The sequence below is a fragment of the Notolepis coatsorum genome, assembly GCF_963971535.1.
Source record: "Notolepis coatsorum genome assembly, chromosome: 2".
In the NCBI taxonomy this organism is placed as follows: Eukaryota; Metazoa; Chordata; class Actinopteri; order Aulopiformes; family Paralepididae; genus Notolepis; species Notolepis coatsorum.
The window spans coordinates 76667015-76687862 of NC_140166.1; the positions used below are offsets into that span (position 1 = coordinate 76667015).

Sequence of the window (20848 nt, forward strand, 5' to 3'; positions counted from 1 at the left end):
TAAAATATTATTATTCTAACAATTGTTCTTACTTATTCTAACACTTCTTACTTATTCTAACACTTATTCTAACACTTATTACACGGATTCGATACCGGTGTCTCACACGTTGGTGACGAGCGCTTAGACCGCTGCGCCACCCAGCCGCCCTTTCTAACACTTATTCTTACTTATTCTTCTAACACCTAACAACAAGAGCCTTTCTCCAGCTCCAACGTCATCGTTGTTTTGGTTTTCTGCACATTGTTGCAATTAGAGTGGAACTTGTGGTTTGGGGTTAGAGGTGGATTGATATCATGGAAAATATTCTTTTAGACTTCTCTCTGAACGGCTTCACTGGACCTATTGCCCTGTTTTCATTAGTACCTTATTATGTAAACATAAGTCATATTGCTGTCACATGGTGGGTAAATGCTGCTTGAAAACAATAAGAACTGTATTGAAATGACCTTTTTTGTAAATTGCCAAATTATTTACACATTTAGTTAATTTCAGTTGTCGTCATTTTAAACCCACCTCATGAACATTATTATCTACACTCTGTCTTTTGATTTACCAAACAGCCACTGCAATAGCAAAATAGCCAAATCACCAGCCAACCCTCCCCTCCATGAAACATTGAGTTTGCATTAGCAATGTGGAAGCATTAGAAATGAAAGAAGAAAAAAACACTAACCTTCTTACTTTCTTCTACTGTCTATCATGCATTCTTCCACTAATTAATCTTCTTAATATTACTGCCTACTATACTAATGTCTCTACTACTATGCACTCAACACTCGATGAACATTGTTACTCAGCTGTAAGACTTGTCGTACAGAACTTGTAAGTTGCTTTGGATAAAAGCATCAGCTAAATGTAAATGTCCTCGTTAAATAACCTCTGCCCTCTGCCCTCCAGCCGACCCCACGGTGAAGGACTTCATCGGCGGCTTCACGGCGCTCCACTACGCCGCCATGCACGGCAGGGCCCGCATCGCCCGGCTGATGCTGGAGTCGGAGTTCCGCAGCGACATCATCAACGCCAAGAGCAACGACGGCTGGACGCCGCTGCACGTGGCGGCGCACTACGGCCGGGACTCGTTCGTGCGCCTCCTGCTGGAGTTCCGCGCAGAGGTGGACCCGCTCAGCGACAAGGGCACCACGCCGCTGCAGCTCGCCATCATCCGCGAGCGCTCCAGCTGCGTGCGCATCCTGCTGGACCACAGTGCCAACATCGACATTCAGAACGGCTTCCTCCTGCGCTACGCCGTCATCAAGGGGAACCACTCGTACTGCCGCATGTTCCTGCAGCGGGGCGCCGACACCAACCTGGGCCGCCTGGAGGACGGGCAGACGCCGCTGCATCTGTCGGCGCTGCGGGACGACGTGCTCTGCGCCCAGATGCTCTACGCGTACGGCGCCGACACCAACACCAGGAACTACGAGGGCCAGACGCCGGTGGCCGTGTCGGGGAGCATGTCGGGGGCCAGCCGGCCCTGCCTGGACTTCCTGCAGGAGGTCACCAGTAAGTCCCGCCCCCTGTGTTCCCTGCAGGCCTTCTAAGGTTCAACGATGAGGGAAAGATGGAACGCTGTCGTAGTTGAACAGGTTTTTAGAAGTGGTTAAGATATAAACGGGTGTTAAACGGTTAATCTGTAAAATGGTAAACCTGTGTACTCTAGTGGTTAAACTATTGTATTATTATAGCAATGTTTCCTAAATGGAGGCTAATGAACAGTGTCGCCTCACATCTGCCTGAGAGCGCACTCTGGCTATGCTAACCTAAGCTGTTAGCATTAGTTTGCAAGTCGAACAAGTTAGCTTAATTGGCAGCTTGGCCAGAATGTGCTCGTGTGTAGTTTCCTTCATTTAGGACAGATTGCTCTGCTTCTACTTTGACTCCCAATATGCCATCTTTCAATGTAATATTGGTGCCAAAGCTCCTACAATGGTATGTTGCAAGCTGGCAAATGGCTTATATTGAGAGAACGGCGTCACAGCCAGCCTGCTGTTACCAGCCGCCACCGTTCTTCTTGGGGCCACCAGTGGTTCCTGTGTGATACTCTGGTTTACCACCTGATTTGAGCCTTTGAATTGAATTTCTTTTTACCTGGCCTTTTATTTGGCACCGGCCATTATTTGCCTGAACAAGCCCACGCCCGGTTTTTATTAGAAAATGTACTGTATATGGGAAACACTGGTGATTGCTATACCTGATCCTCACTAGGAGCCACATGTAGGGATGAGCATTTTCAGCATTTTATTGATTACAATAACATTGTGCTCGTAGGCTATATTTGAAGCGGTCATGCAAACAACCATACTAAGACCTGTTGGCGGCCCACAGCAGTTGTACAGTCGAGCCAAACCCATTTGGGTCGTCGATGTTCTAGAACATCTCTTCCACTCCCCATGTCCAGTCCTTAGGTAATGAAACTCGACGACGTCGGTCCTCTGAAAACTCCAACTGGATGTATATTAGGGATGTGCATGACTGACTAAAATCATTTTCGAATAGTCTACTGTTCTTAACCTCTTAACACATTCGGCGCCAGACTTGAGATATCCCGGGTTAACTCGCCATGCGTTGGGCGCCAGACCTGATATTTCTCAGGTTTTGGTAGTTTATTCCTTTATTCGATATTTGTATTCATTATTCATCCACGGACCTCTGTGTTACCATAGGGAATGAGTCTGAGGTTGCCAAAGAGCAATACCGGCCGCATCCCGCTAGGCGGCGGTATCGAGCACCCTTTGTAACCTTGTATCTTGGCCTGTGTAATGGCCAAACGTCTCCGGTTTCATGTTTCCTTGTCGGGCGAGGGCAGCCGTTCTCCCGGTTCCATTGAAGTGCGCAAATATCCCAGATCCATATGTTGTGGTGTGTTATGCCGTGGACCAAATGGACATTGGATGTACCAGATGGCGATCAAACAATTGGAACATTATTTTTGGAATACTCCCGATCACGGGTAGAACGATCTGACGTAAATTTTAGCTTGATCCTGCAATGCTTTTATGCTGATCGGGCTGATGACCGTTTTTAGTGTACGAATGCCGTTACTGATCAAATAATCAGAAACGACCCCCCCCCCCCCCTTTTCATGCATTCATGATGGAACATAATACCTATGATATAGATTTGATTTTGGAATAATAGCGTGTACAGGCAAGAAACGGCAACATATATATAGTGAAATTGACGTATAGGGCTATAACTCAGCATTTCATGAATTACCCTAGACCGCTCTAAAACCATACTTATATTCACCACGGTATAACACAGGAACGTATGGATCGAAAAATGTATTCTTTTTCACATATTGAACGATAGATAGGTGATGTCAAATGGGCCATAGTATTGTATCCATAGCTATAATATAGAATATAGTTATAGCTCTACAAACAAGGTGACTCACTCCTATTGTTTAAAGCGTGGCGTAGCTACAGCGGGCCCCGACTAATAGGTGGCGCAGAATGAGTTAAGCCCGACATCACGTCATAAATCAATCTCTCCAGACTGTATCAATATAAGTAGCGTTTTTTTCCCCCAAATGTATCTCCAACAGTAAACATCCTAACCATGTCACAACAGCAGTCATAGTGTATACGTTCAGCTATAAGTTTGTTTACCAATAGGTTAAATTGTTATTAATGAAATATGAGTTTAGGAATTGTATTCAATAGATCGCAAATTTTTACCGGAAATAAATCCGAGTGGCCATTTTGCTGTAGTCATTTTGATGACAGAAAGACGGGGCTTTCAATGTGCGTTGAAATTTCGAAAAACTACATCTCCTAGGATTCTCCAGCTTTCTGGAAGGAAATTACTTCCTGATTCATATTTTTTATTTATCTTATTTCTCTGTATTATATACCACAAAACTGAACGTTATTGGCATAGTTTGGAGCGCAGTTAGTTTGTCTCCCTTCTGTGAACATTTAGCAACCATCCCTGTTGAAATCGGTTTCAAAATGGCGGAGCTGTCTCAAAAATAAAAAGCTGACTGTAAATACAGTAGATTTCATTCTCGGTTCTTCATGCACACCTGGTGATACTAAATCCAAATTGAACTGTCATTGGAACGTGTAGATTTGGCCCAATCCATAGATGTGCAACATCGCTATAATAAGGTAATTTATAGGCCTCATATTCTATATTCTATAATAATATTTCAAATTGCATGGGTCTGGATGGCAGAATTCAGTACTGTATCTACAGAACCTTCGGTTTAATCATCTTCCCTTTATTAATTTCCTTAGATTTTGTACACGTGATCTCAATAAGGTACTGAACGAGCTCAGTGGCAGTTTTTCATGTCCGGTCATTTTTAGCATGGTGTTATTCACTGTCAAAGATGCAAAGAAAAATCATAATTCATATTCTCCTTTGTTTCATCACAATTTAAGCAAGCCTAGTAATAGACACACTATTTCTGACACTGGGAATACATTCCCTGAGGTCCATAGATGTCCCTAGATACCGAGAACATTCAAATGGACATTGTAGAAGTGGAGCAATCTTCCATCTACTTAGGTATGTATTTTAGGTGGATTTTCAGAAAATAGGGCTCAGGCTTAACACTTTGAGTGCCAGCCACGCGTTTTGTTGTTAGTTCATGCCGACCGTTGAGTGCCGCCAACGCTATATAGCGTTTGTTTGTCGTATTTTTTTTTATTGGCGATTTGAATTCATATTTCATCAATCGAGCCTCAGGTTAGTGTTGCAGACTCTCTCTGAGCTCAATTGGGAAGATACCGCCCCCTATCGGTCTCTCCCTGTGTAACTGCACCCCATTACTTTAGACTGATGAAGGGGGGGGGGGGGGGGGGGCAGGGGGGCAGTTTCCTCTTTACTTTTCCGTCAAGCCAACTGAAGAATCCATTGTGATCAGGGGAGGAAATTAGGCCACTTTACTCGCCAATTGCGAGTATTTTTTACGTTTGGCGAGTAATTCATGAAGAGCACTCGCCAGTCTGGCGAGTACTAGTAATTACAAAACAAAACAAAAAAATCATTCTGCAATCTGCTGATTCGCTCACTGACACAAACCGAACTCTGACTCCCCCCTTGATTCCTCCCATTTGCGCCACATAATAATCAGACCATAACCAATGAACATCATCGTTGTACAGATGCGCTCTAAGCTCCTCCAATGAACACTCGTTTTCTAGAAGATGCCGCCCATCTAGGGGAAGTGGACAGACCACTGACTGCGCGCAGACCTACAAACTCCTGCCACCGGCAGCCGGCTTGACAACGTAGACAAACTTACAAAAACACATGAGTGGATGAAAATAATTGCATGTAGAGTCGTCGCTTTCGGATATCGGTGCGGTCTGACATGGGGGCGAACAACAGCACGCGACGCGTCTCCTTCGAGTCGGATGAGAATGACAAGTCAACAACATTAGCCGGCTAGCTACCTAGCATGTAACAAGCTACCATAACGCGCATTCAACATAGTGGACTATACTGAGCGGCTTTGCTTAAATGCAGCCGAGTGACATTTTATTATTACCGGGTTTCCCAGCATATCACCACTCGCCCATATGCCCTTCACAACGGTGATGTTGTCATATTTGGCATTCAGAATACACCCGCTGAACCCCTAGCGTTGTCGATTCGGTTCCAATGTATTGTCATCTTACAGCACAAGTACAGTACAACCAGAATACATTTGGCATACAACCAGAGTGCAAATGTAACAAGTCAAGTTCAAGTTGTTTTATTTAGCTATTACATTACAGTGAAATGCTTGGTTCTTTCACTGCCCAACCCAGTATTGATTGATTGATTGAAAACTTTATTAACAGATTGCAGAATGGGTACAATACAGTACAGCTCAATACACACAATTGTTAAGGGGATGCAGACCAGAGAAGGACTTTAGTCTTGTTTACATCAGGGTCCCCCATTTCAGTCCTGTTTGCTTAATGCCTTGTCCACTTCCTCCACACTCCAATATGTTATGATGAATTGAAAATGGGGGACCCTGATGTAAACAAGACGAAAGTCTTTCTCTGGTCTGCATCCCCTTAACAATTGTATGTATTGAACTGTACTGTACCCATTCTGCAATCTGTTAATAAACTTTTCAATCAATCAATCCCTTCAACCCTGCTCCTGTCAAACCTGCTCTTTCCATTCCCTCCATCATGTCCCCCCTTTCTGATGAATATTTCCTGCACTTAAGAGTCAGACACACATTCCTAGTAGTTGAGCTGTGATGAATGAAAACTTTATTTAACAGATTGCAGAATGGGTACAGTACAGTACGGCTCAATACATGCAATTGTTAAGGGGATGCAGACCAGAGAAAGACTTTCGTCTTGTTTACATCAGGGTCCCCCATTTTCAATTCATTTTCAATTCATCATTCAGTATAACCTAGACCAGCCCAACCCAGCATCTTTCACTGCCAAGTTCAGCCCAACCCAGTCCAGAATAGTTCCCTCTTTCATGTTAATATGTGATTTAATGATGTAATATTTTGAAGAGTAGAGACAGTGTGATTAATTTACTATGATTGAAAATCAATTTAGACGAAGACGTACAAAGAAGTAATTATCACAATTAGCGATTTTTTTTGTCTGGTAAAAAATCTATTTGGCTGGTAAAAAAAATCAGATACCCGCCAGTTGGCTGGTAAGCCAAAAAGTTAGTTTCCTCCCCTGATTGTGATCGCCGGCCCGGAAAACGCGTGGATTATGTATTTACAGTACCCAACGCTGAATCAATAAACACGATCGATATTTGGAATGGCGATCAGGAATTGGAATAATCTTTTTGGATAACATCTGATCTGAGGTAAGGAATTTATTTGACCAGTTTTAGGATAATCAGAGCTGCTTTCACAGAGATATCAGCATTTGCCCTATGTGTGTGTGTGTGGCTGTGATAGCTGATCAGGAAATGAGATAATCGATATTTCAGCCCGCTTCTATAGCGTGCATAAGTACACATATACTATCGATAATCTAGCGTTTATTTGAAAACGATTCATAAATAGGCCGAAAAATTACCGTTTTTGTGTGTGCCAGAATATTCCAGTAAATGCAGATTATCACGGAATCTTTATATTTTCCTTGAAAATGAGGGCTTTTCAAAATGCTATAAAACGGAAATGAAGCGATAAAAAAAAAAAAAAAATCCGTTTCAACAATGTTGACTGCAAACAAGTCATTGATAAGCGACGGGCAGATTAGACACATAATTTAAGACAGAGATTATGCGTTCACAATGCTATCATTGAAGTGGGTGGTGGCATTCAACCACGTTTTACCATGTTAACCAGTGGCACTGGAAGTGTTAAGAGGTTAAGACCGAATATTTGAAAATAAAATTATAATAATAATTATATATTTTTTTTCGACTCCGACATGAAAATCGAATGTGGAGACTGGCAGGACTAATAGAAAGTTCTAACTCATCCCTAATATACAGCTCTTTGTCTGAAGAGTCTCTTTCTAACTCATCCCTAATATACAGCTCTTTGTCTGAAGAGTCTCTTTTGTGCGCGCTGCCGGTGGTTGATGTTACACAGTTTGTAGTTTATGTCACAGGGAAAAAGCAAATGCCCGTTCAACATGAAAAGGAGTCTGTCGTCTGGGTGAAAGGAACGGATTCCAAGTTCCGCACGAAAAGCGACCGAGCCGTCTTGTAAGCCGAGAGGAGGAGGAGGAACCTCAGAGAAATGTAGTGAGGGAGAGAGGGAACATATCCAACGCAAGGTTATAATGACCAGTGTTCAGCTGTCGAACAATCACAGGTTGGGGTTTGGGAACAGGAGAGCACATTACCTGAAGCACCAATGATTTAGAGAGGCACAATGCCTGCATTCCTCTACTTCTCACTGTACTTTGATATCAAAGATATCAAAGGGCTCTGCTGCGCTTCAGACAGACCCATTCAGAGAGCCCCTAACGCTCCGCCGGATCAGGTATCTGCCGGGTTATTGATTACAGGAACACCTCCGTGGATTAACTCATCTCCAACACAAGATGACTGGCAGCCAGCTCTTTTGAAGACCATTTACAGACATATCACTGTTGCGCCCTGTAGGTTTTTTCTCATGTCGGACTACCCAGGTCTGAACAGTGCTTTTAAAGTCCCATGTGAAAGCTCTATACAAATAAAATGAGTTATTAATGGTGTGGTTGCACGTGCAGCTCATATGAGACTGTGCTCCTTAACGCCAATTATATATAAAAAAAAAAAATAAAAGATGAAGGAAATATTCCCTGAATCCACGCATTTCACACGCCTCTGGTCTTGGACATCTCTGTCTAGATTTATGAGCAAGTGTTTGACTATAAGATTCACTTAATGAGATCATACCTCTACCTCGGTTATATTCTGAAAGAAGTGCAGCCTAAATGCTCCAGACGGGCTGTGTTATTCCTATGATCCTAGAAAGATACGTCTAGATTTGTATAACATAACTCCTCTCGTTTTGAAGACCTGTTACAAACGCAACACTGACTACTAGGGGTGGGAATCACCAGAGGCCTCACGATACGATTCAAAATATATTGCGATATGCTGAGTATTGCGATATTAATATTGCGATGTATTACCTTTTTTCACCTGCAAAGTAAAACTTTGTCAACCTGTTTTATCTAATCAAAAAAATAGTCTGTTCATCTCACTCACTCTCTACTGAACGTTCAATTAACGCTTAAGTAGCAAAACGTTACACTATAAAATAAAGTCTGTTCATCTCACTTCAATCATTTTTATTGCAGCAAATGGGATTACGCACAGGGTATACAGCCCAGGGTTCCAAAGGAACCATACCACAGGGTATACAGCCCAGGGTTCCAAAGGAACCACACCACGGGGTATATGGCCCAGGGTTCCAAAGGAACCGCACCACAGGGTATATGGCCCAGGGTTCCAAAGGAACCACACCACGGGGTATACAGCCCAGGGTTCCAAAGGAACCACACCACGGGGTATACAGCCCAAGGTTCCAAAGGAACCACACCACAGGGGTATATGGCCCAGGGTTCCAAAGGAACCACACCATGGGGTATACAGCCCAGGGTTCCAAAGGAACCACACCATGGGGTATACAGCCCAGGGTTCCAAAGGAACCACACTAAGGGGTATACAGCCCAGGGTTCCAAATGAACCACACTAAGGGGTATACAGCCCAGGGTTCCAAATGAACCACACTAAGGGGTATACGGTCCAGGGTTCCAAAGGAACCACACTAAGGGGTATACGGCCCAGGGTTCCAAAGGAACCACACCAAGGGGTATACGGCCCAGGGTTCCAAAGGAACCACACTAAGGGGTATACGGCCCAGGGTTCCAAAGGAACCACACTAAGGGGTATACGGCCCAGGGTTCCAAAGGAACCACACTAAGGGGTATACGGCCCAGGGTTCCAAAGGAACCACACTAAGGGGTATACAGCCCAGGGTTCCAAAGGAACCACACCAAGGGGTATACGGCCCAGGGTTCCAAGGCTGGTGTGAAATCACCCATAGAAAATAATTTTTTTTTTATTTTTTTTTTACTCTTGCTAGCTTTTATGTTCTTTTACAATGTAGCGCTTTGGGATTTGCTCCACAACTATAAAGCGCCCTACAAATCAAATATATTATTATTGTATTAACTCTTTGGGCGCCACCCACTTTCCCCATCTGTACCACCTGGTGCCAGCATTATTAACCATTTTAGCGATGTTTGCATCGTGTGTTCTGTATTCTAGCTATGGAGACAACAGTATGGCTCATTTGACAGGCATTGTTCATAGTCCATTACTGACTAATCAGTTCATTTCTACACACTGTAGATTACACGGCTATTACACGCTAAACATTGCCCTTTCCAAAATAATATTTTTTCATAGATCGTGAGATATGACTCATTATATGCAATAAGCCCAAATCGTTCTGGTTGATCGCCTGAAACCCCAAATACTCCCAAATCAAAGGTATATACCATGTACATATGTGTCTTCACAAAATCATCAAGGGGGGGGGGGGGGGGTCGTTTTAACTAGAAACTGCTATCGTGTTTGTCGAGCATGTTTTACATCCGGTAAAACACGACACTGTGATCGTTACAAAAACATGTTTCAGGTTCGGTAAAATAGACATAGAATATACCTTACCTTAGCCAGAAGGTATTCCAAAAAGAATAATTCCTAGTGATCGCATCGCCGTCGCGATTACCCGGGTACAGGGGAGGAAATTAGGCCATTTTACTCGCCAAATGAGAGTATTTTTTATGTTTGGCGAGTGATTCATGAAGACCACTCGCCACTCTGGCGAGTAAAGACAATCGGCAGAGCCAACGTTAGGTAGCTAGTCACATAGATATACCTCCGGCTTGGTCGGTCGTCATACTGACACAATTGGCAGTCAGTGGGTGGGAAGCCGGTGGGTGGTATCCTGGTCGTTGTAAACAGCGACTCCTACAGGTCGGTCAGGGCACCTGCACAGCAAGGGAAGGAACTGGTGAAGGTAGTGTGATCCTCCCACACGTTACACTTCACCAACGAGAGTCCGCGCTGTCGGGTGAAAAGAGGCTGCTGGCTGTCTCCTATGTATCGGAGGAAGCATCTGATAGACTTCAGGGCTCCCTAGACCGGAAAGTAGGGGGCAAATGCGCGCAACGACCAGGAAGGGGAGGGGGGAATTGGCATAATGACTAAATTGGGATGGGAGAAAAATAGGAGAAAAAGTAGATAAAAAATTTAAATAAAAGTTGCTTACTCGAGTCGTGAGTAGTACGTTCATTGATAGCAGGAAAATAATGTCCACAGCCACTCCGGTGTAAAACAAAGATATCCAAACGGTTTATTTCTCTTCCACAGCGAAGTCCTCTTTACAGAAGTGATCCTAAAGCTATTTTCCTACACCAAAACGTGTTTGGCTGTTTACTGCCACGAAATATATTCACTATTCACGTTACTACTACAAGTTAAGAAAACTGTATTTTCCCAGTCTCCAAAATCACAGCTGACTCGCCGGCTCTTAACCCATTCAGTGCCAACCACGAGATTAGTCGTGTTAACTCGCCATGCGTTGAGTGCCAAGACCCGAGAAAACTCTGGTTTTAATCGTTATTTCTTTTATTAGCAATATCCATTAATTTTTCATCCATCCAGCCTGACGTTATCATTGGGAATGGGTCTGAGCTCGAAAAGGGCAAATACAGCCGCCTATCGTCTCCCGGATGGTATTGCACATCATTGGATTGGGTGGGGCTGTGCATCAGAAAAAAACTCTGCTCCCGGGGTTTCCCTTCTCGGGCAAGCAGTAGCTGTTACCACATTCACTGGGGAGGCTGGGAGCAGCTTTCGATTATGTGTTTTGGACTATAACGTTGGATCAATAAACGCGATCAATATTTGGAATGGCGATCAGGAATTGGATTAATCTTTTTGCAGAACATCTGATGTGAGGTAAGGACTCTATTTTACCAGTCTTGGGTTAATCAGATGTTTTTTTCTCCGCCAGTGTGTGTAACGTTAGCGTTGACCACGGCATGGATAATAGATTTTTCAGCCCGCTTCTCTAGCATGCATAAGTACACATATACTATTGATAATCTAGCGTTTATTTGAAAATCGATTATTTTAAATCAGCCGAAAAATTACAACGTTTTGTGTATTCCACTAAAGAGCTATTATCGCGGAATTTCTCTGGAATTACTAGAAATCGCAAACTATACTCGTATTCAAAACGGTATAAAACGGAAATGTACCAATGAGAAAACTATCCGTTTCCTACATGTTGACTGCAAGTCATTGATAAGCGAGGGGTGTTTTAGACCCATAGCCATAATTTAAGATATAGTTTAAGCGTTCGCAAATTTCCCCGTCCTCCTATTGACTTCCTTACTGGCACACTAGCCCTAATATGGTCAAAGGGGCGTGGCTCTGAATGAGTTAAAGGGAAAGTGACACTAATTTCCTATAAACAGTTCTGAGCTAAATAAAATCCAAAATCCAATCAATATTCCTAATGCCGTTTCAATGCAAGGTTATACAAATAAACATTATAAACATTCCCACTAAATATAATACAATAACCTGAATATACAGCTAAGCCCCATTGTATTCTGAAATGTAGACTTTAACAATGTAGGCAACTAAGCCAATAGAAATAAGGTATAACTTATGAGTGCTTTGGCTCCTATAAATACAGTACAGCTCAATACACACAATTGTTAAAGGGATGCAGACCAGAGAAAGACTTTTGTCTTGTTTACATCAGGGTCCCCCATTTTCAATTAATAATGAATTGTAAGTAAGGGTGCAACTTGCTCTGTGCAGTCCATTCTTTGTGGATCTAGCCCCTGGTGTCCTGGCTGTACGGGGGAGAAGCGGGGCTCTGATGGTAGTCAGACCTGGTGTCCTGGCTGTACGGGGGAGAAGCGGGGCTCTGATGGTAGACAGACCTGGTGTCCTGGCTGTACGGGGGAGAAGCAGGGCTCTGACGTTTGACAGACCTGGTGTCCTGGCTGTACGGGGGAGACGCGGGGCTCTCATGGTAGACAGACCTGGTGTCCTGGCTGTATGGGGGAGAAGCGGGGCTCTGACGGTAGACAGACCTGGTGTCCTGGCTGTACGGGGGAGAAGCGGGGCTCTGATGGTAGACAGACCTGGTGTCCTGGCTGTACGGGGGAGAAGCGGGGCTCTGATGGTAGACAGACCTGGTGTCCTGGCTGTACGGGGGAGACACGGGGCTCTGATGGTAGACAGACCTGGTGTCCTGGCTGTACGGGGGAGAAGCGGGGCTCTGATGGTAGACAGACCTGGTGTCCTGGCTGTACGGGGGAGACGCGGGGCTCTGATGGTAGACAGACCTGGTGTCCTGGCTGTACGGGGGAGAAGTGGGGCTCTGATGGTAGACAGACCTGGTGTCCTGGCTGTACGGGGGAGAAGTGGGGCTCTGATGGTAGACAGACCTGGTGTCCTGGCTGTACGGGGGAGACGCGGGGCTCATGCTGGTAGACAGACCTGGTGTCACCTGGCTGTACGGGGGAGACGCGGGGCTCTGATGGTAGACAGACCTGGTGTCCTGGCTGTACGGGGGAGAAGTGGGGCTCTGATGGTAGACAGACCTGGGCCCTCATTCATCAACGTGTTCTACGCACAGATCTGTGCTTACCCTGTGCGTACGATCATTTCTAAGCAAAGAGTGGGATTCATCAATTTCGATTTGAACTTGACTCCGTGCTTACATCTACGCACAGGTCGGACCTGGCATACCTCGCGCCCAGTGGTAGAATATCGTTACTACGCATAAGCACTCCTCAGTCCTGCATTAGTTTCAAGGCGGAAATAAGCTTCCGTGCATTAGTGTTCAACTTCTGTATGACCCGTAATTCATTATAGTTCATTGTAAAATAGCGACAGTAGTGTAATTATAACGGGCTCACACGCAAACAAGAGGTTGGCCTGCTTGTTTGGCACGGGGGGGCAGACGCAAAACACCAACCTCCAACCTCCAAACGCGATTAGATATTGTTTCGAATAAAAAGCAAATTATTTTGTGTCATGTTTCCAAATAAGATTGGTCACGAAATGCTTTCTACTTCAATTTGTTGGTTAGAATAGATGACCTCCGTTGAAACTTCACTGAGACTAACAGTCTATTTGTGAGCTCCCGCACAGATGTGATGATAATAATAACAATAATAATAATAGCTTCATTTTATATAGCGCCTTTCAAGAGACCCAAGGTCGCTTTACATAGATAGGGGGGGGGGGAATAACAAAGTAACAAACATAGTGGACAGACACACAACATATATATATGATGATGGAATTCATTCAAGATCCTCTCCACCCTCGGGTCTTTGCCACCGCGGCACGGTCCATCGTGATATTGGAGATGGATCGACCAATAGACTTGTTACTGTAGCTGTCAAAGCTCCATCACAAATGCAGTTATGTGAATAGAAAGGGATTCCACTCAGTCAATGTTGCGATGCGCATTTGCCTGATACATGTTATTGCTGGATGCCGGGAGGAAGGCGATGCTGAATGTTTTCAATTCATTAAATAAAACGGATACTTTTTGCAAGGGTTTACTGACTGTCATACAAATGATCAACCAACTACATACTGTAACTTTTCAGTGCACGTTCTTATTTACATTGTGACAACAGCCTTGTGAGTTCCCGCAGTGACCCGCACACAGACATGATGGAATTCAAGTTCATGTTTGTATTGATCACATATAGGCAGGCTACACATGGCGTATAGGCTACATCATACATGGCAGTAAGATTCATTGTTCTTGTATAGCTCTCGTATTATTGTTTATGTAGGCTACCCAATACTGACATCAAAATGGATTGTAGTATGCCTCTAGAAATCATATGCAGCAGGTAGAAAATTGACGGGAGATCCATCGCGATTTGGAATCAAATTGAGGAGAACTTTAATCCCTGGGTATTAATCAAACAACACAGGAAAAGGCAGTCATATTCCAGCGCGGTCTTTATTAGCCGACAACAAAATAGATGCCTCTAAAAATCATATAGCCAATCGAACACAAAGGCATTCATATTACAGCACGGTTATAATGACACACAACCAACGCCAAACAGTGGTCAACGAACGGTCTTTATTAGTATTTTGAGCTGTCCAGGCAGAATTGCAGCAATGTTCTTAGGGAGTGTTGATATCTGACATCACCGTTTACAAATCCGCCTTTTATTTATCCCATAATACGCGATAGTGTCTTCTTGGTTCGACAGCAGTGAATTCTCCGTGGAGTTTCTCAGAGATCCGCTCGGGTCAGTCCATTATTTCACATCCCATGGGGGGTGTTTCCTCACTTTCATGACCATATATGGATAATCATGCACGAGCATTGACGGTAGAACAAAGTTCTACGGAGGAGCGTAGAGCCTGCGTACGCACAGTGTGATGAATCCCGACTTCCCTGTGCGTACACTAGTTCTACATTCCGTGCTTACGTGTGGAAATAGAACATATTCTACGTCCACGTTGATGAATGAGGGCCCTGGTGTCACCTGGCTGTACGGGGGAGAAGCGGGGCTCTGATGGTAGACAGACCAGGGCCCTCATGTATCAACCTGACGTACGCACAGATATGTGCTTAAGCCGTGCGTACGACCATTCCTAAGCAAAGTGTGGGATTTATCTATTTGAACTTGTGCTTGACTTTGTGTGTATATTTAAGCACAGGTCGGACCATGCGTAGTTGGCGCCCGGTGGTAGAATATTTTTACAACGTGGAAATAAGCACTGACTGCGCTCCGCGTAACTCAACTCGTTATTATTTTGCGCATATATTGCAGAAATACGGGAACGTTTTGATTATATTTAAAAGGCTTTGCCATTGTTAAACGTAATAAGTGGAACCCCGAAGCTGTAAGCAGAATACAAGTCATATGAACACCCACGATATAAACGCATTGCAACGAGAACAGACAGAGGTTATTTGTTGAGTGTATGTGTATACAAAACCCTTGCAATAAATGTGTCTTAAATTAATGAAAAGCATACATGCTCTGGACACAGAGCATATATTGTGTGGGTGATATCATTCATGACTTGTATTCTGTGTCAAAGCCTAAATCAAAACGTCCCCGTATTTCTGCAATCTATGCGCAAAATAATAACGAGTTGAGTTCTAACAAAGAATGTATTACATGCTGGTAGGCTGATAGAGTAAACTATGAATATGATATAAAGGTATACTGGTCCGTCCGCGAGGATATCGAGGACTCGAGTTGGGGGACCCTGATGTAAACAAGACAAAAGTCTTTCTCTGGTCTGCATCCCCTTAACAATTGTGTGTATTGAGCCGTACTGTATTGTAGTGTTGTCACGATACTGGAATTTCGACTTCGATACGATACCTTGAAAAGTATCGATACTTTCGATACTTTCAATACCCAAAAAAAAAAAAAAAAAAATTTTATTATAATATATATATATATATATATATTTTTTTAACAAATTTTGCTTTTGTTGCTGGTTGATTCTCCTCAGCTTCTCTCTGGTACTATACGAGAAGATAAATAAATTTTTAAAACCCTTTGTTTATCTTTAGATCAGAGAGAAAGAGAGAGTGGCTGCTGGAGATTTTAGGTCTACTGAGCGCACCTTTCTAGTTATGACCAGAGAGCGAGCGAGAGAGAGAGGGAGAGAGAGAGAGAGAGATTTCTCCGGAGCTATGCTCGGAGCATTTATTAACGTTACATTTTCAACAACATTGCGTTAATAAATGCTCCGAGCATAGCTCCGGAGAAATCTCTCTCTCTCTCTCTTCCTCCTCCCCCTCACAGCCGGGCAGCGCAGCCCTGTCTTTTCAGTTTGTAAACAACGCTATTATTAGCTAACGTTAGCTGTCGTTCCTCCGTTAGCTTAATGCTAGCTAGCTGGCTACCTATTACTTCATGGAAACGGAGTAACGTCAAGCCGAGCCCACTACACCAGTACACGCATGAACTCGACACAACTACCCCGTTTCCAACGAGGAGGCTGCAGCAGCTTGTGTCTGTTGCTCTGAGCGAGGAGGAGGAGGAGGCGGAAGGGCAAGGCTCTGGCAGCGCGTCTGTCAACAACTTGCGGGAGCAAGCCAGCTGGTACCGATACTGCAGAAAGTATCGGTACTTCGGGAAATGAGTATTGAAGCCGTTTTAAATATTCAGTATCGATATGTATCGATACTTCGATATTTTTGACAACACTACTGTATTGTACCCATTCTGCAATCTGTTAAATAAAGTTTTCATTCATTCATTCAGCCATTAACTGGCGTGTTCAACTTCTGTATGACCCGTAATTCATTATAGTTCATTGTAAAATAGCGACAGTAGTGTAATTATAACGGGCTCATGCGGGAACAAGAGGTTAGCTTGCTTGTTTGGCACAGGGGGCAGAAGCGGAACACCCACCTCCAAACGCCATTAAATATTGTTTCAAATAAAAAGCGACATACTATTATTTTGTGTCATGTAATGTTTCCAAATAAGATTGGCCACAACGGAATGCTTTCTACTTCAATTTGTTGATTAGAATAGATTACCTCGCTCCGTTGAAACTTCACTGAGCTCAGCACACAGACATGATAATAATAATAACAACAACAATAATAATAATTAGGGATGCTCGATATTGGCTTTTTTACCGATACCGATATTCCGATATTGTCCAACTCTTAATTTCGATACCGATACCGATACCGATATCAACCGATACCGATATATGCAGGGTTTCCCCCCAAAAAAACTGAATAATTTCAGGTAACTAATAATTTCACTGGATGCATTCAAAAGGCTTTCTAAATGTAAGCATTATCTGTGCAAAATATGATAATTAAAAAAGTAAAAATTAACATTACATATCTCTTGTTGTTGAATTAAACCAACATGCATACTTTTGACAATAAATAAAATAAGAATTGGTTCTTACTTGCTTGCCTGGGTAAATAAAGGTTAAATAAATGTAAAAAAAAAAAAAAAAAATTATTTTTTTTTTTTTTTTTTTTACCGATATCGATATTTTCCGATATCACATTTTACTGCCGATATCGGCCGATAATATCTGTCGGCCGATAATATCGGACATCCCTAATAATAATAGCTTCATTTTACATAGCGCCTTTCAAGAGTCCCATGCAAGGTCGCTTTACATAGATGGGGGGGGGGGGGGGAATAACAAAGTAATAAAGATAGTGGACAGACTATGTAAATATGATGATGGGATTCAAGTTCGCGTTTTTATTGATCATAGGCATGCTGTCATAATCAAACATTCTAGAACATTTGTCGTCACAGATCATGTCATAATAGAACATAGGCTACATGGCATGGTCCATCGTGATATTGTGTAGACTGTTATTACTGTACCACCCATTGTGACAACAGCCTTGTGAGCTCCCGCACACAAACATGATGGAATTCAGTTTGTATTGATCACATAGGCAGGCTACATCATACATGGCAGTGAGATTCATTGTTCTTGTATATGCTCTTGTATTATTGTTTATATAGGCTACCCAATACTGACATCAAAATAGATTGTATGCCTCTAGAAATCATATGCAGCAGGTAGAAAATTGACGGAAAATCCGTCGCGATTTGGAATAAAATTGAGGAGAACTTTAATCCCTGGGTATTAATCAAACAAAACGGAAAAAGGCAGTCATATTCCAGCACAGTCTTTATTAGTGTTTGCGCTGCCCAGGCAGCAATGGTTAATAGATATCATATCCGACATCACCGTACGTGTACACGTCTGTCAGCCTGTCTCATAACACGCTTCCCTCGGTTTAGTCCATTTTTCCACATTTCATGGGGGTGTTCCATTACCGTATATGGTTAATCGGGGCGGTTTTGGTATGCAAATACGTGAAAGTGTGCACGAGCCTCGGCGTAGGACCAAGGTGATATTTATCATGACAGGTGTGCGTAGGACCTGTGTACGCACGTGTGATAAATCCCGTTTTTTTTGTGCGTGTACACATTCTAAATTCTGTGCTTACGTGTGGAAATTAGGGCTGACCTTCAAAGCTTTTTTTGGCAATCGAAGCTTCGGGGCCGAGCTTCGATTTTAATTCGAAGCTGCGAATTTTTATTTTTTTTTTAATTAAAAAAAATATTATTTTTTTTTATTTTTTTTATCTTATGTTGTGTGACTTGTACAGCACTTTCATAAACGTTGTTGTTTTTAAATGTGCTCTATAAATAAAGTGGGTTGGATTAATTAATTAAGTAGCCCCTTTCGTGACTGAGCCAACAAGGTTTCACTCGGCTGTGTGATTTAATTCAAGGTGGATCGCTGTTGTCGTTTGAACAACTTCAGATTTCATGGGAACTACCAATCCCCCAAATCAAGAATGTTTAAGATGAATGAAGTAAGATTTTGATTATTTGAAATATGGCCTGTGTAGACTAAACTATGCACAGAATTATGTCAGTCTACAAGGTCCGGATTCTACATGGTCCGGCAATGTAGACCTTGTAGACTCCACTACAGACCAATTATCAGTGAATGTTCATGCATTTTTAAGAAGGGCAACTTCCACAAAAAAACAAAGAACTCACCAAAACATCTCAGTAGCACCGTATCTAAATTTTATTTCCTATTTTGTTTATTCATCCCAGCATCTTTCTTTCTTATGTGTGGAATTCTACAAGGCATGTAGGTGTATATGTATTTGAGGATGATATCCTTCAAACAGGCAATAGTGATGATATAATTTGGGCAGTGCTGAGCTGGGTTACTTTCCTCCAGTGTATTTGTCCCCCGGCCCCACCCAATGGCCCCATGCACACACACACACACACACACACACACACACACACACACACACACACACACACACACTTACATTTAGTCATTTAGCTGACGCTTTTATCCAAAGCGACTTACAAGTTCTGTACAACAAGACAGCAAGAAGGGTACAACTCTATCAGCTGAGTAACAATGTTTATCAAAGTGTTGCGTGTTACAGTGTAGGTTAGTTTATTAGGAAAAGTGCATGACAGTAAGGTTAGTCACGGTTAGATTTTTTTTCTTTTTTTTTTTTTTTTTTTTTTTTAATCATTTCAGATAATGGTTGAAGAAGTGAGTCTTTAGTCGACGGCGAAAGATTGGACGGGATTCGGCTGTCCTAACTGGGATGGGTAGTTCTCACACACACGCACACGCACACACACACACACACACAAATCGAAGTAAAAAGAAAAATTGGGAAAATTTTTTTTTTTTTTTTTTTTTTTTACTTCGATTTTTTTTTAATGTTCGAAGCTTGTGCCATCGAACGAAGCTTCGAAGTATTTAAGACAGCCCTAGTGGAAATAGAACATTTTCTGAGGAAACTTGATAAATGAGGGCCCTGGTGTCCTGGCTGTACGGGGGAGAAGTGGGGCTCTGATGGTAGACGGACCTGGTGTCCTGGCTGTACGGGGGAGAAGCGGGGCTCTGACGGTAGACAGACCTGGTGTCCTGGCTGTACGGGGGAGAAGTGGGGCTCTGATGGTAGACAGACCTGGTGTCCTCCTGACCATGTCACCTCTGTGTGTCGTGTGTGTGTGAGCGCGCAGGGGAGACGCGGGGCTCCTGTGACAGTAGACAGACCTGCAGCTGTGTCCTGTGCCGGGCCCTTTGTTGTGGTTTCTTCCCCCAGCTGGGCTGCGGGTTTTTCCCATGGCCGAGAGGGGAACAGGGAAATCTCCACGGCAACAGGAGTGGCTCCTCTTAAAGCTGATGACACCTGCAGGGCTGACTTCCTGGAGGTTTCTTCCCAAACAGTTTGATAACATTGTGTGGGTGCGGTTTGACCTTGGCAGCTGCTGAAAACCTCAGGAAGACGTTTATAAGAGCATATTCTATTACTTGATACATGTAAGAAGAGGGTTCTTTTTCTGGGATTCAGAGATGTGCCTTTGGCAATTCTTTGGTTTGTGCAATTATAATCTTAATTCATATTGATATTAGAGTGTGAAAGGATGCAATGTGGGTGGTTTTTAAATGCACTATCACTCTACATGTAATGAGTCAAGTAAGATAAGATATTCCTTTATTGATCCCCATGGTGAAATGCAGGCATCATAGCAGCATGGGGGGGGGGGGGTGGAGGTACATGGTAATAGTAGAAGACATAATATAGGCAATAAAGTTATAGTACAATAGGAAAGTAAATTAAAAAGTAAAAATAAGTAAGTGAGAAAGCTGACCTGAAGACATCTCCCACACGGCCAGAGACTAGATAGTCAGACTACTAATTAGTCCAGTAGAATAGCTTCCATAACCGAACACTGTGGCTAGTTTTGCTCTTTTAACCAGGACAACGGCTTTGACTGTGGTTCCTCTGCAGGCCTGGGATCGGATCTTTCCTGCATCTCCCTCACCGTGT

General features: G+C 43.2%; 1 protein-coding gene across 1 annotated transcript in view; it reads left to right on the top strand.

The window, feature by feature from the left end:
• asb7 (ankyrin repeat and SOCS box containing 7) overlaps positions 1-20848 on the top strand; it is a 42172-nt gene that overhangs the window by 18317 nt on the left and 3007 nt on the right. Inside the window, exon 4 of the mRNA XM_084307308.1 lies at positions 901-1506. Within this exon, the coding sequence (XP_084163434.1) occupies positions 901-1506 (606 nt within the window). The remainder of the gene's footprint in view (positions 1-900; positions 1507-20848) is intronic.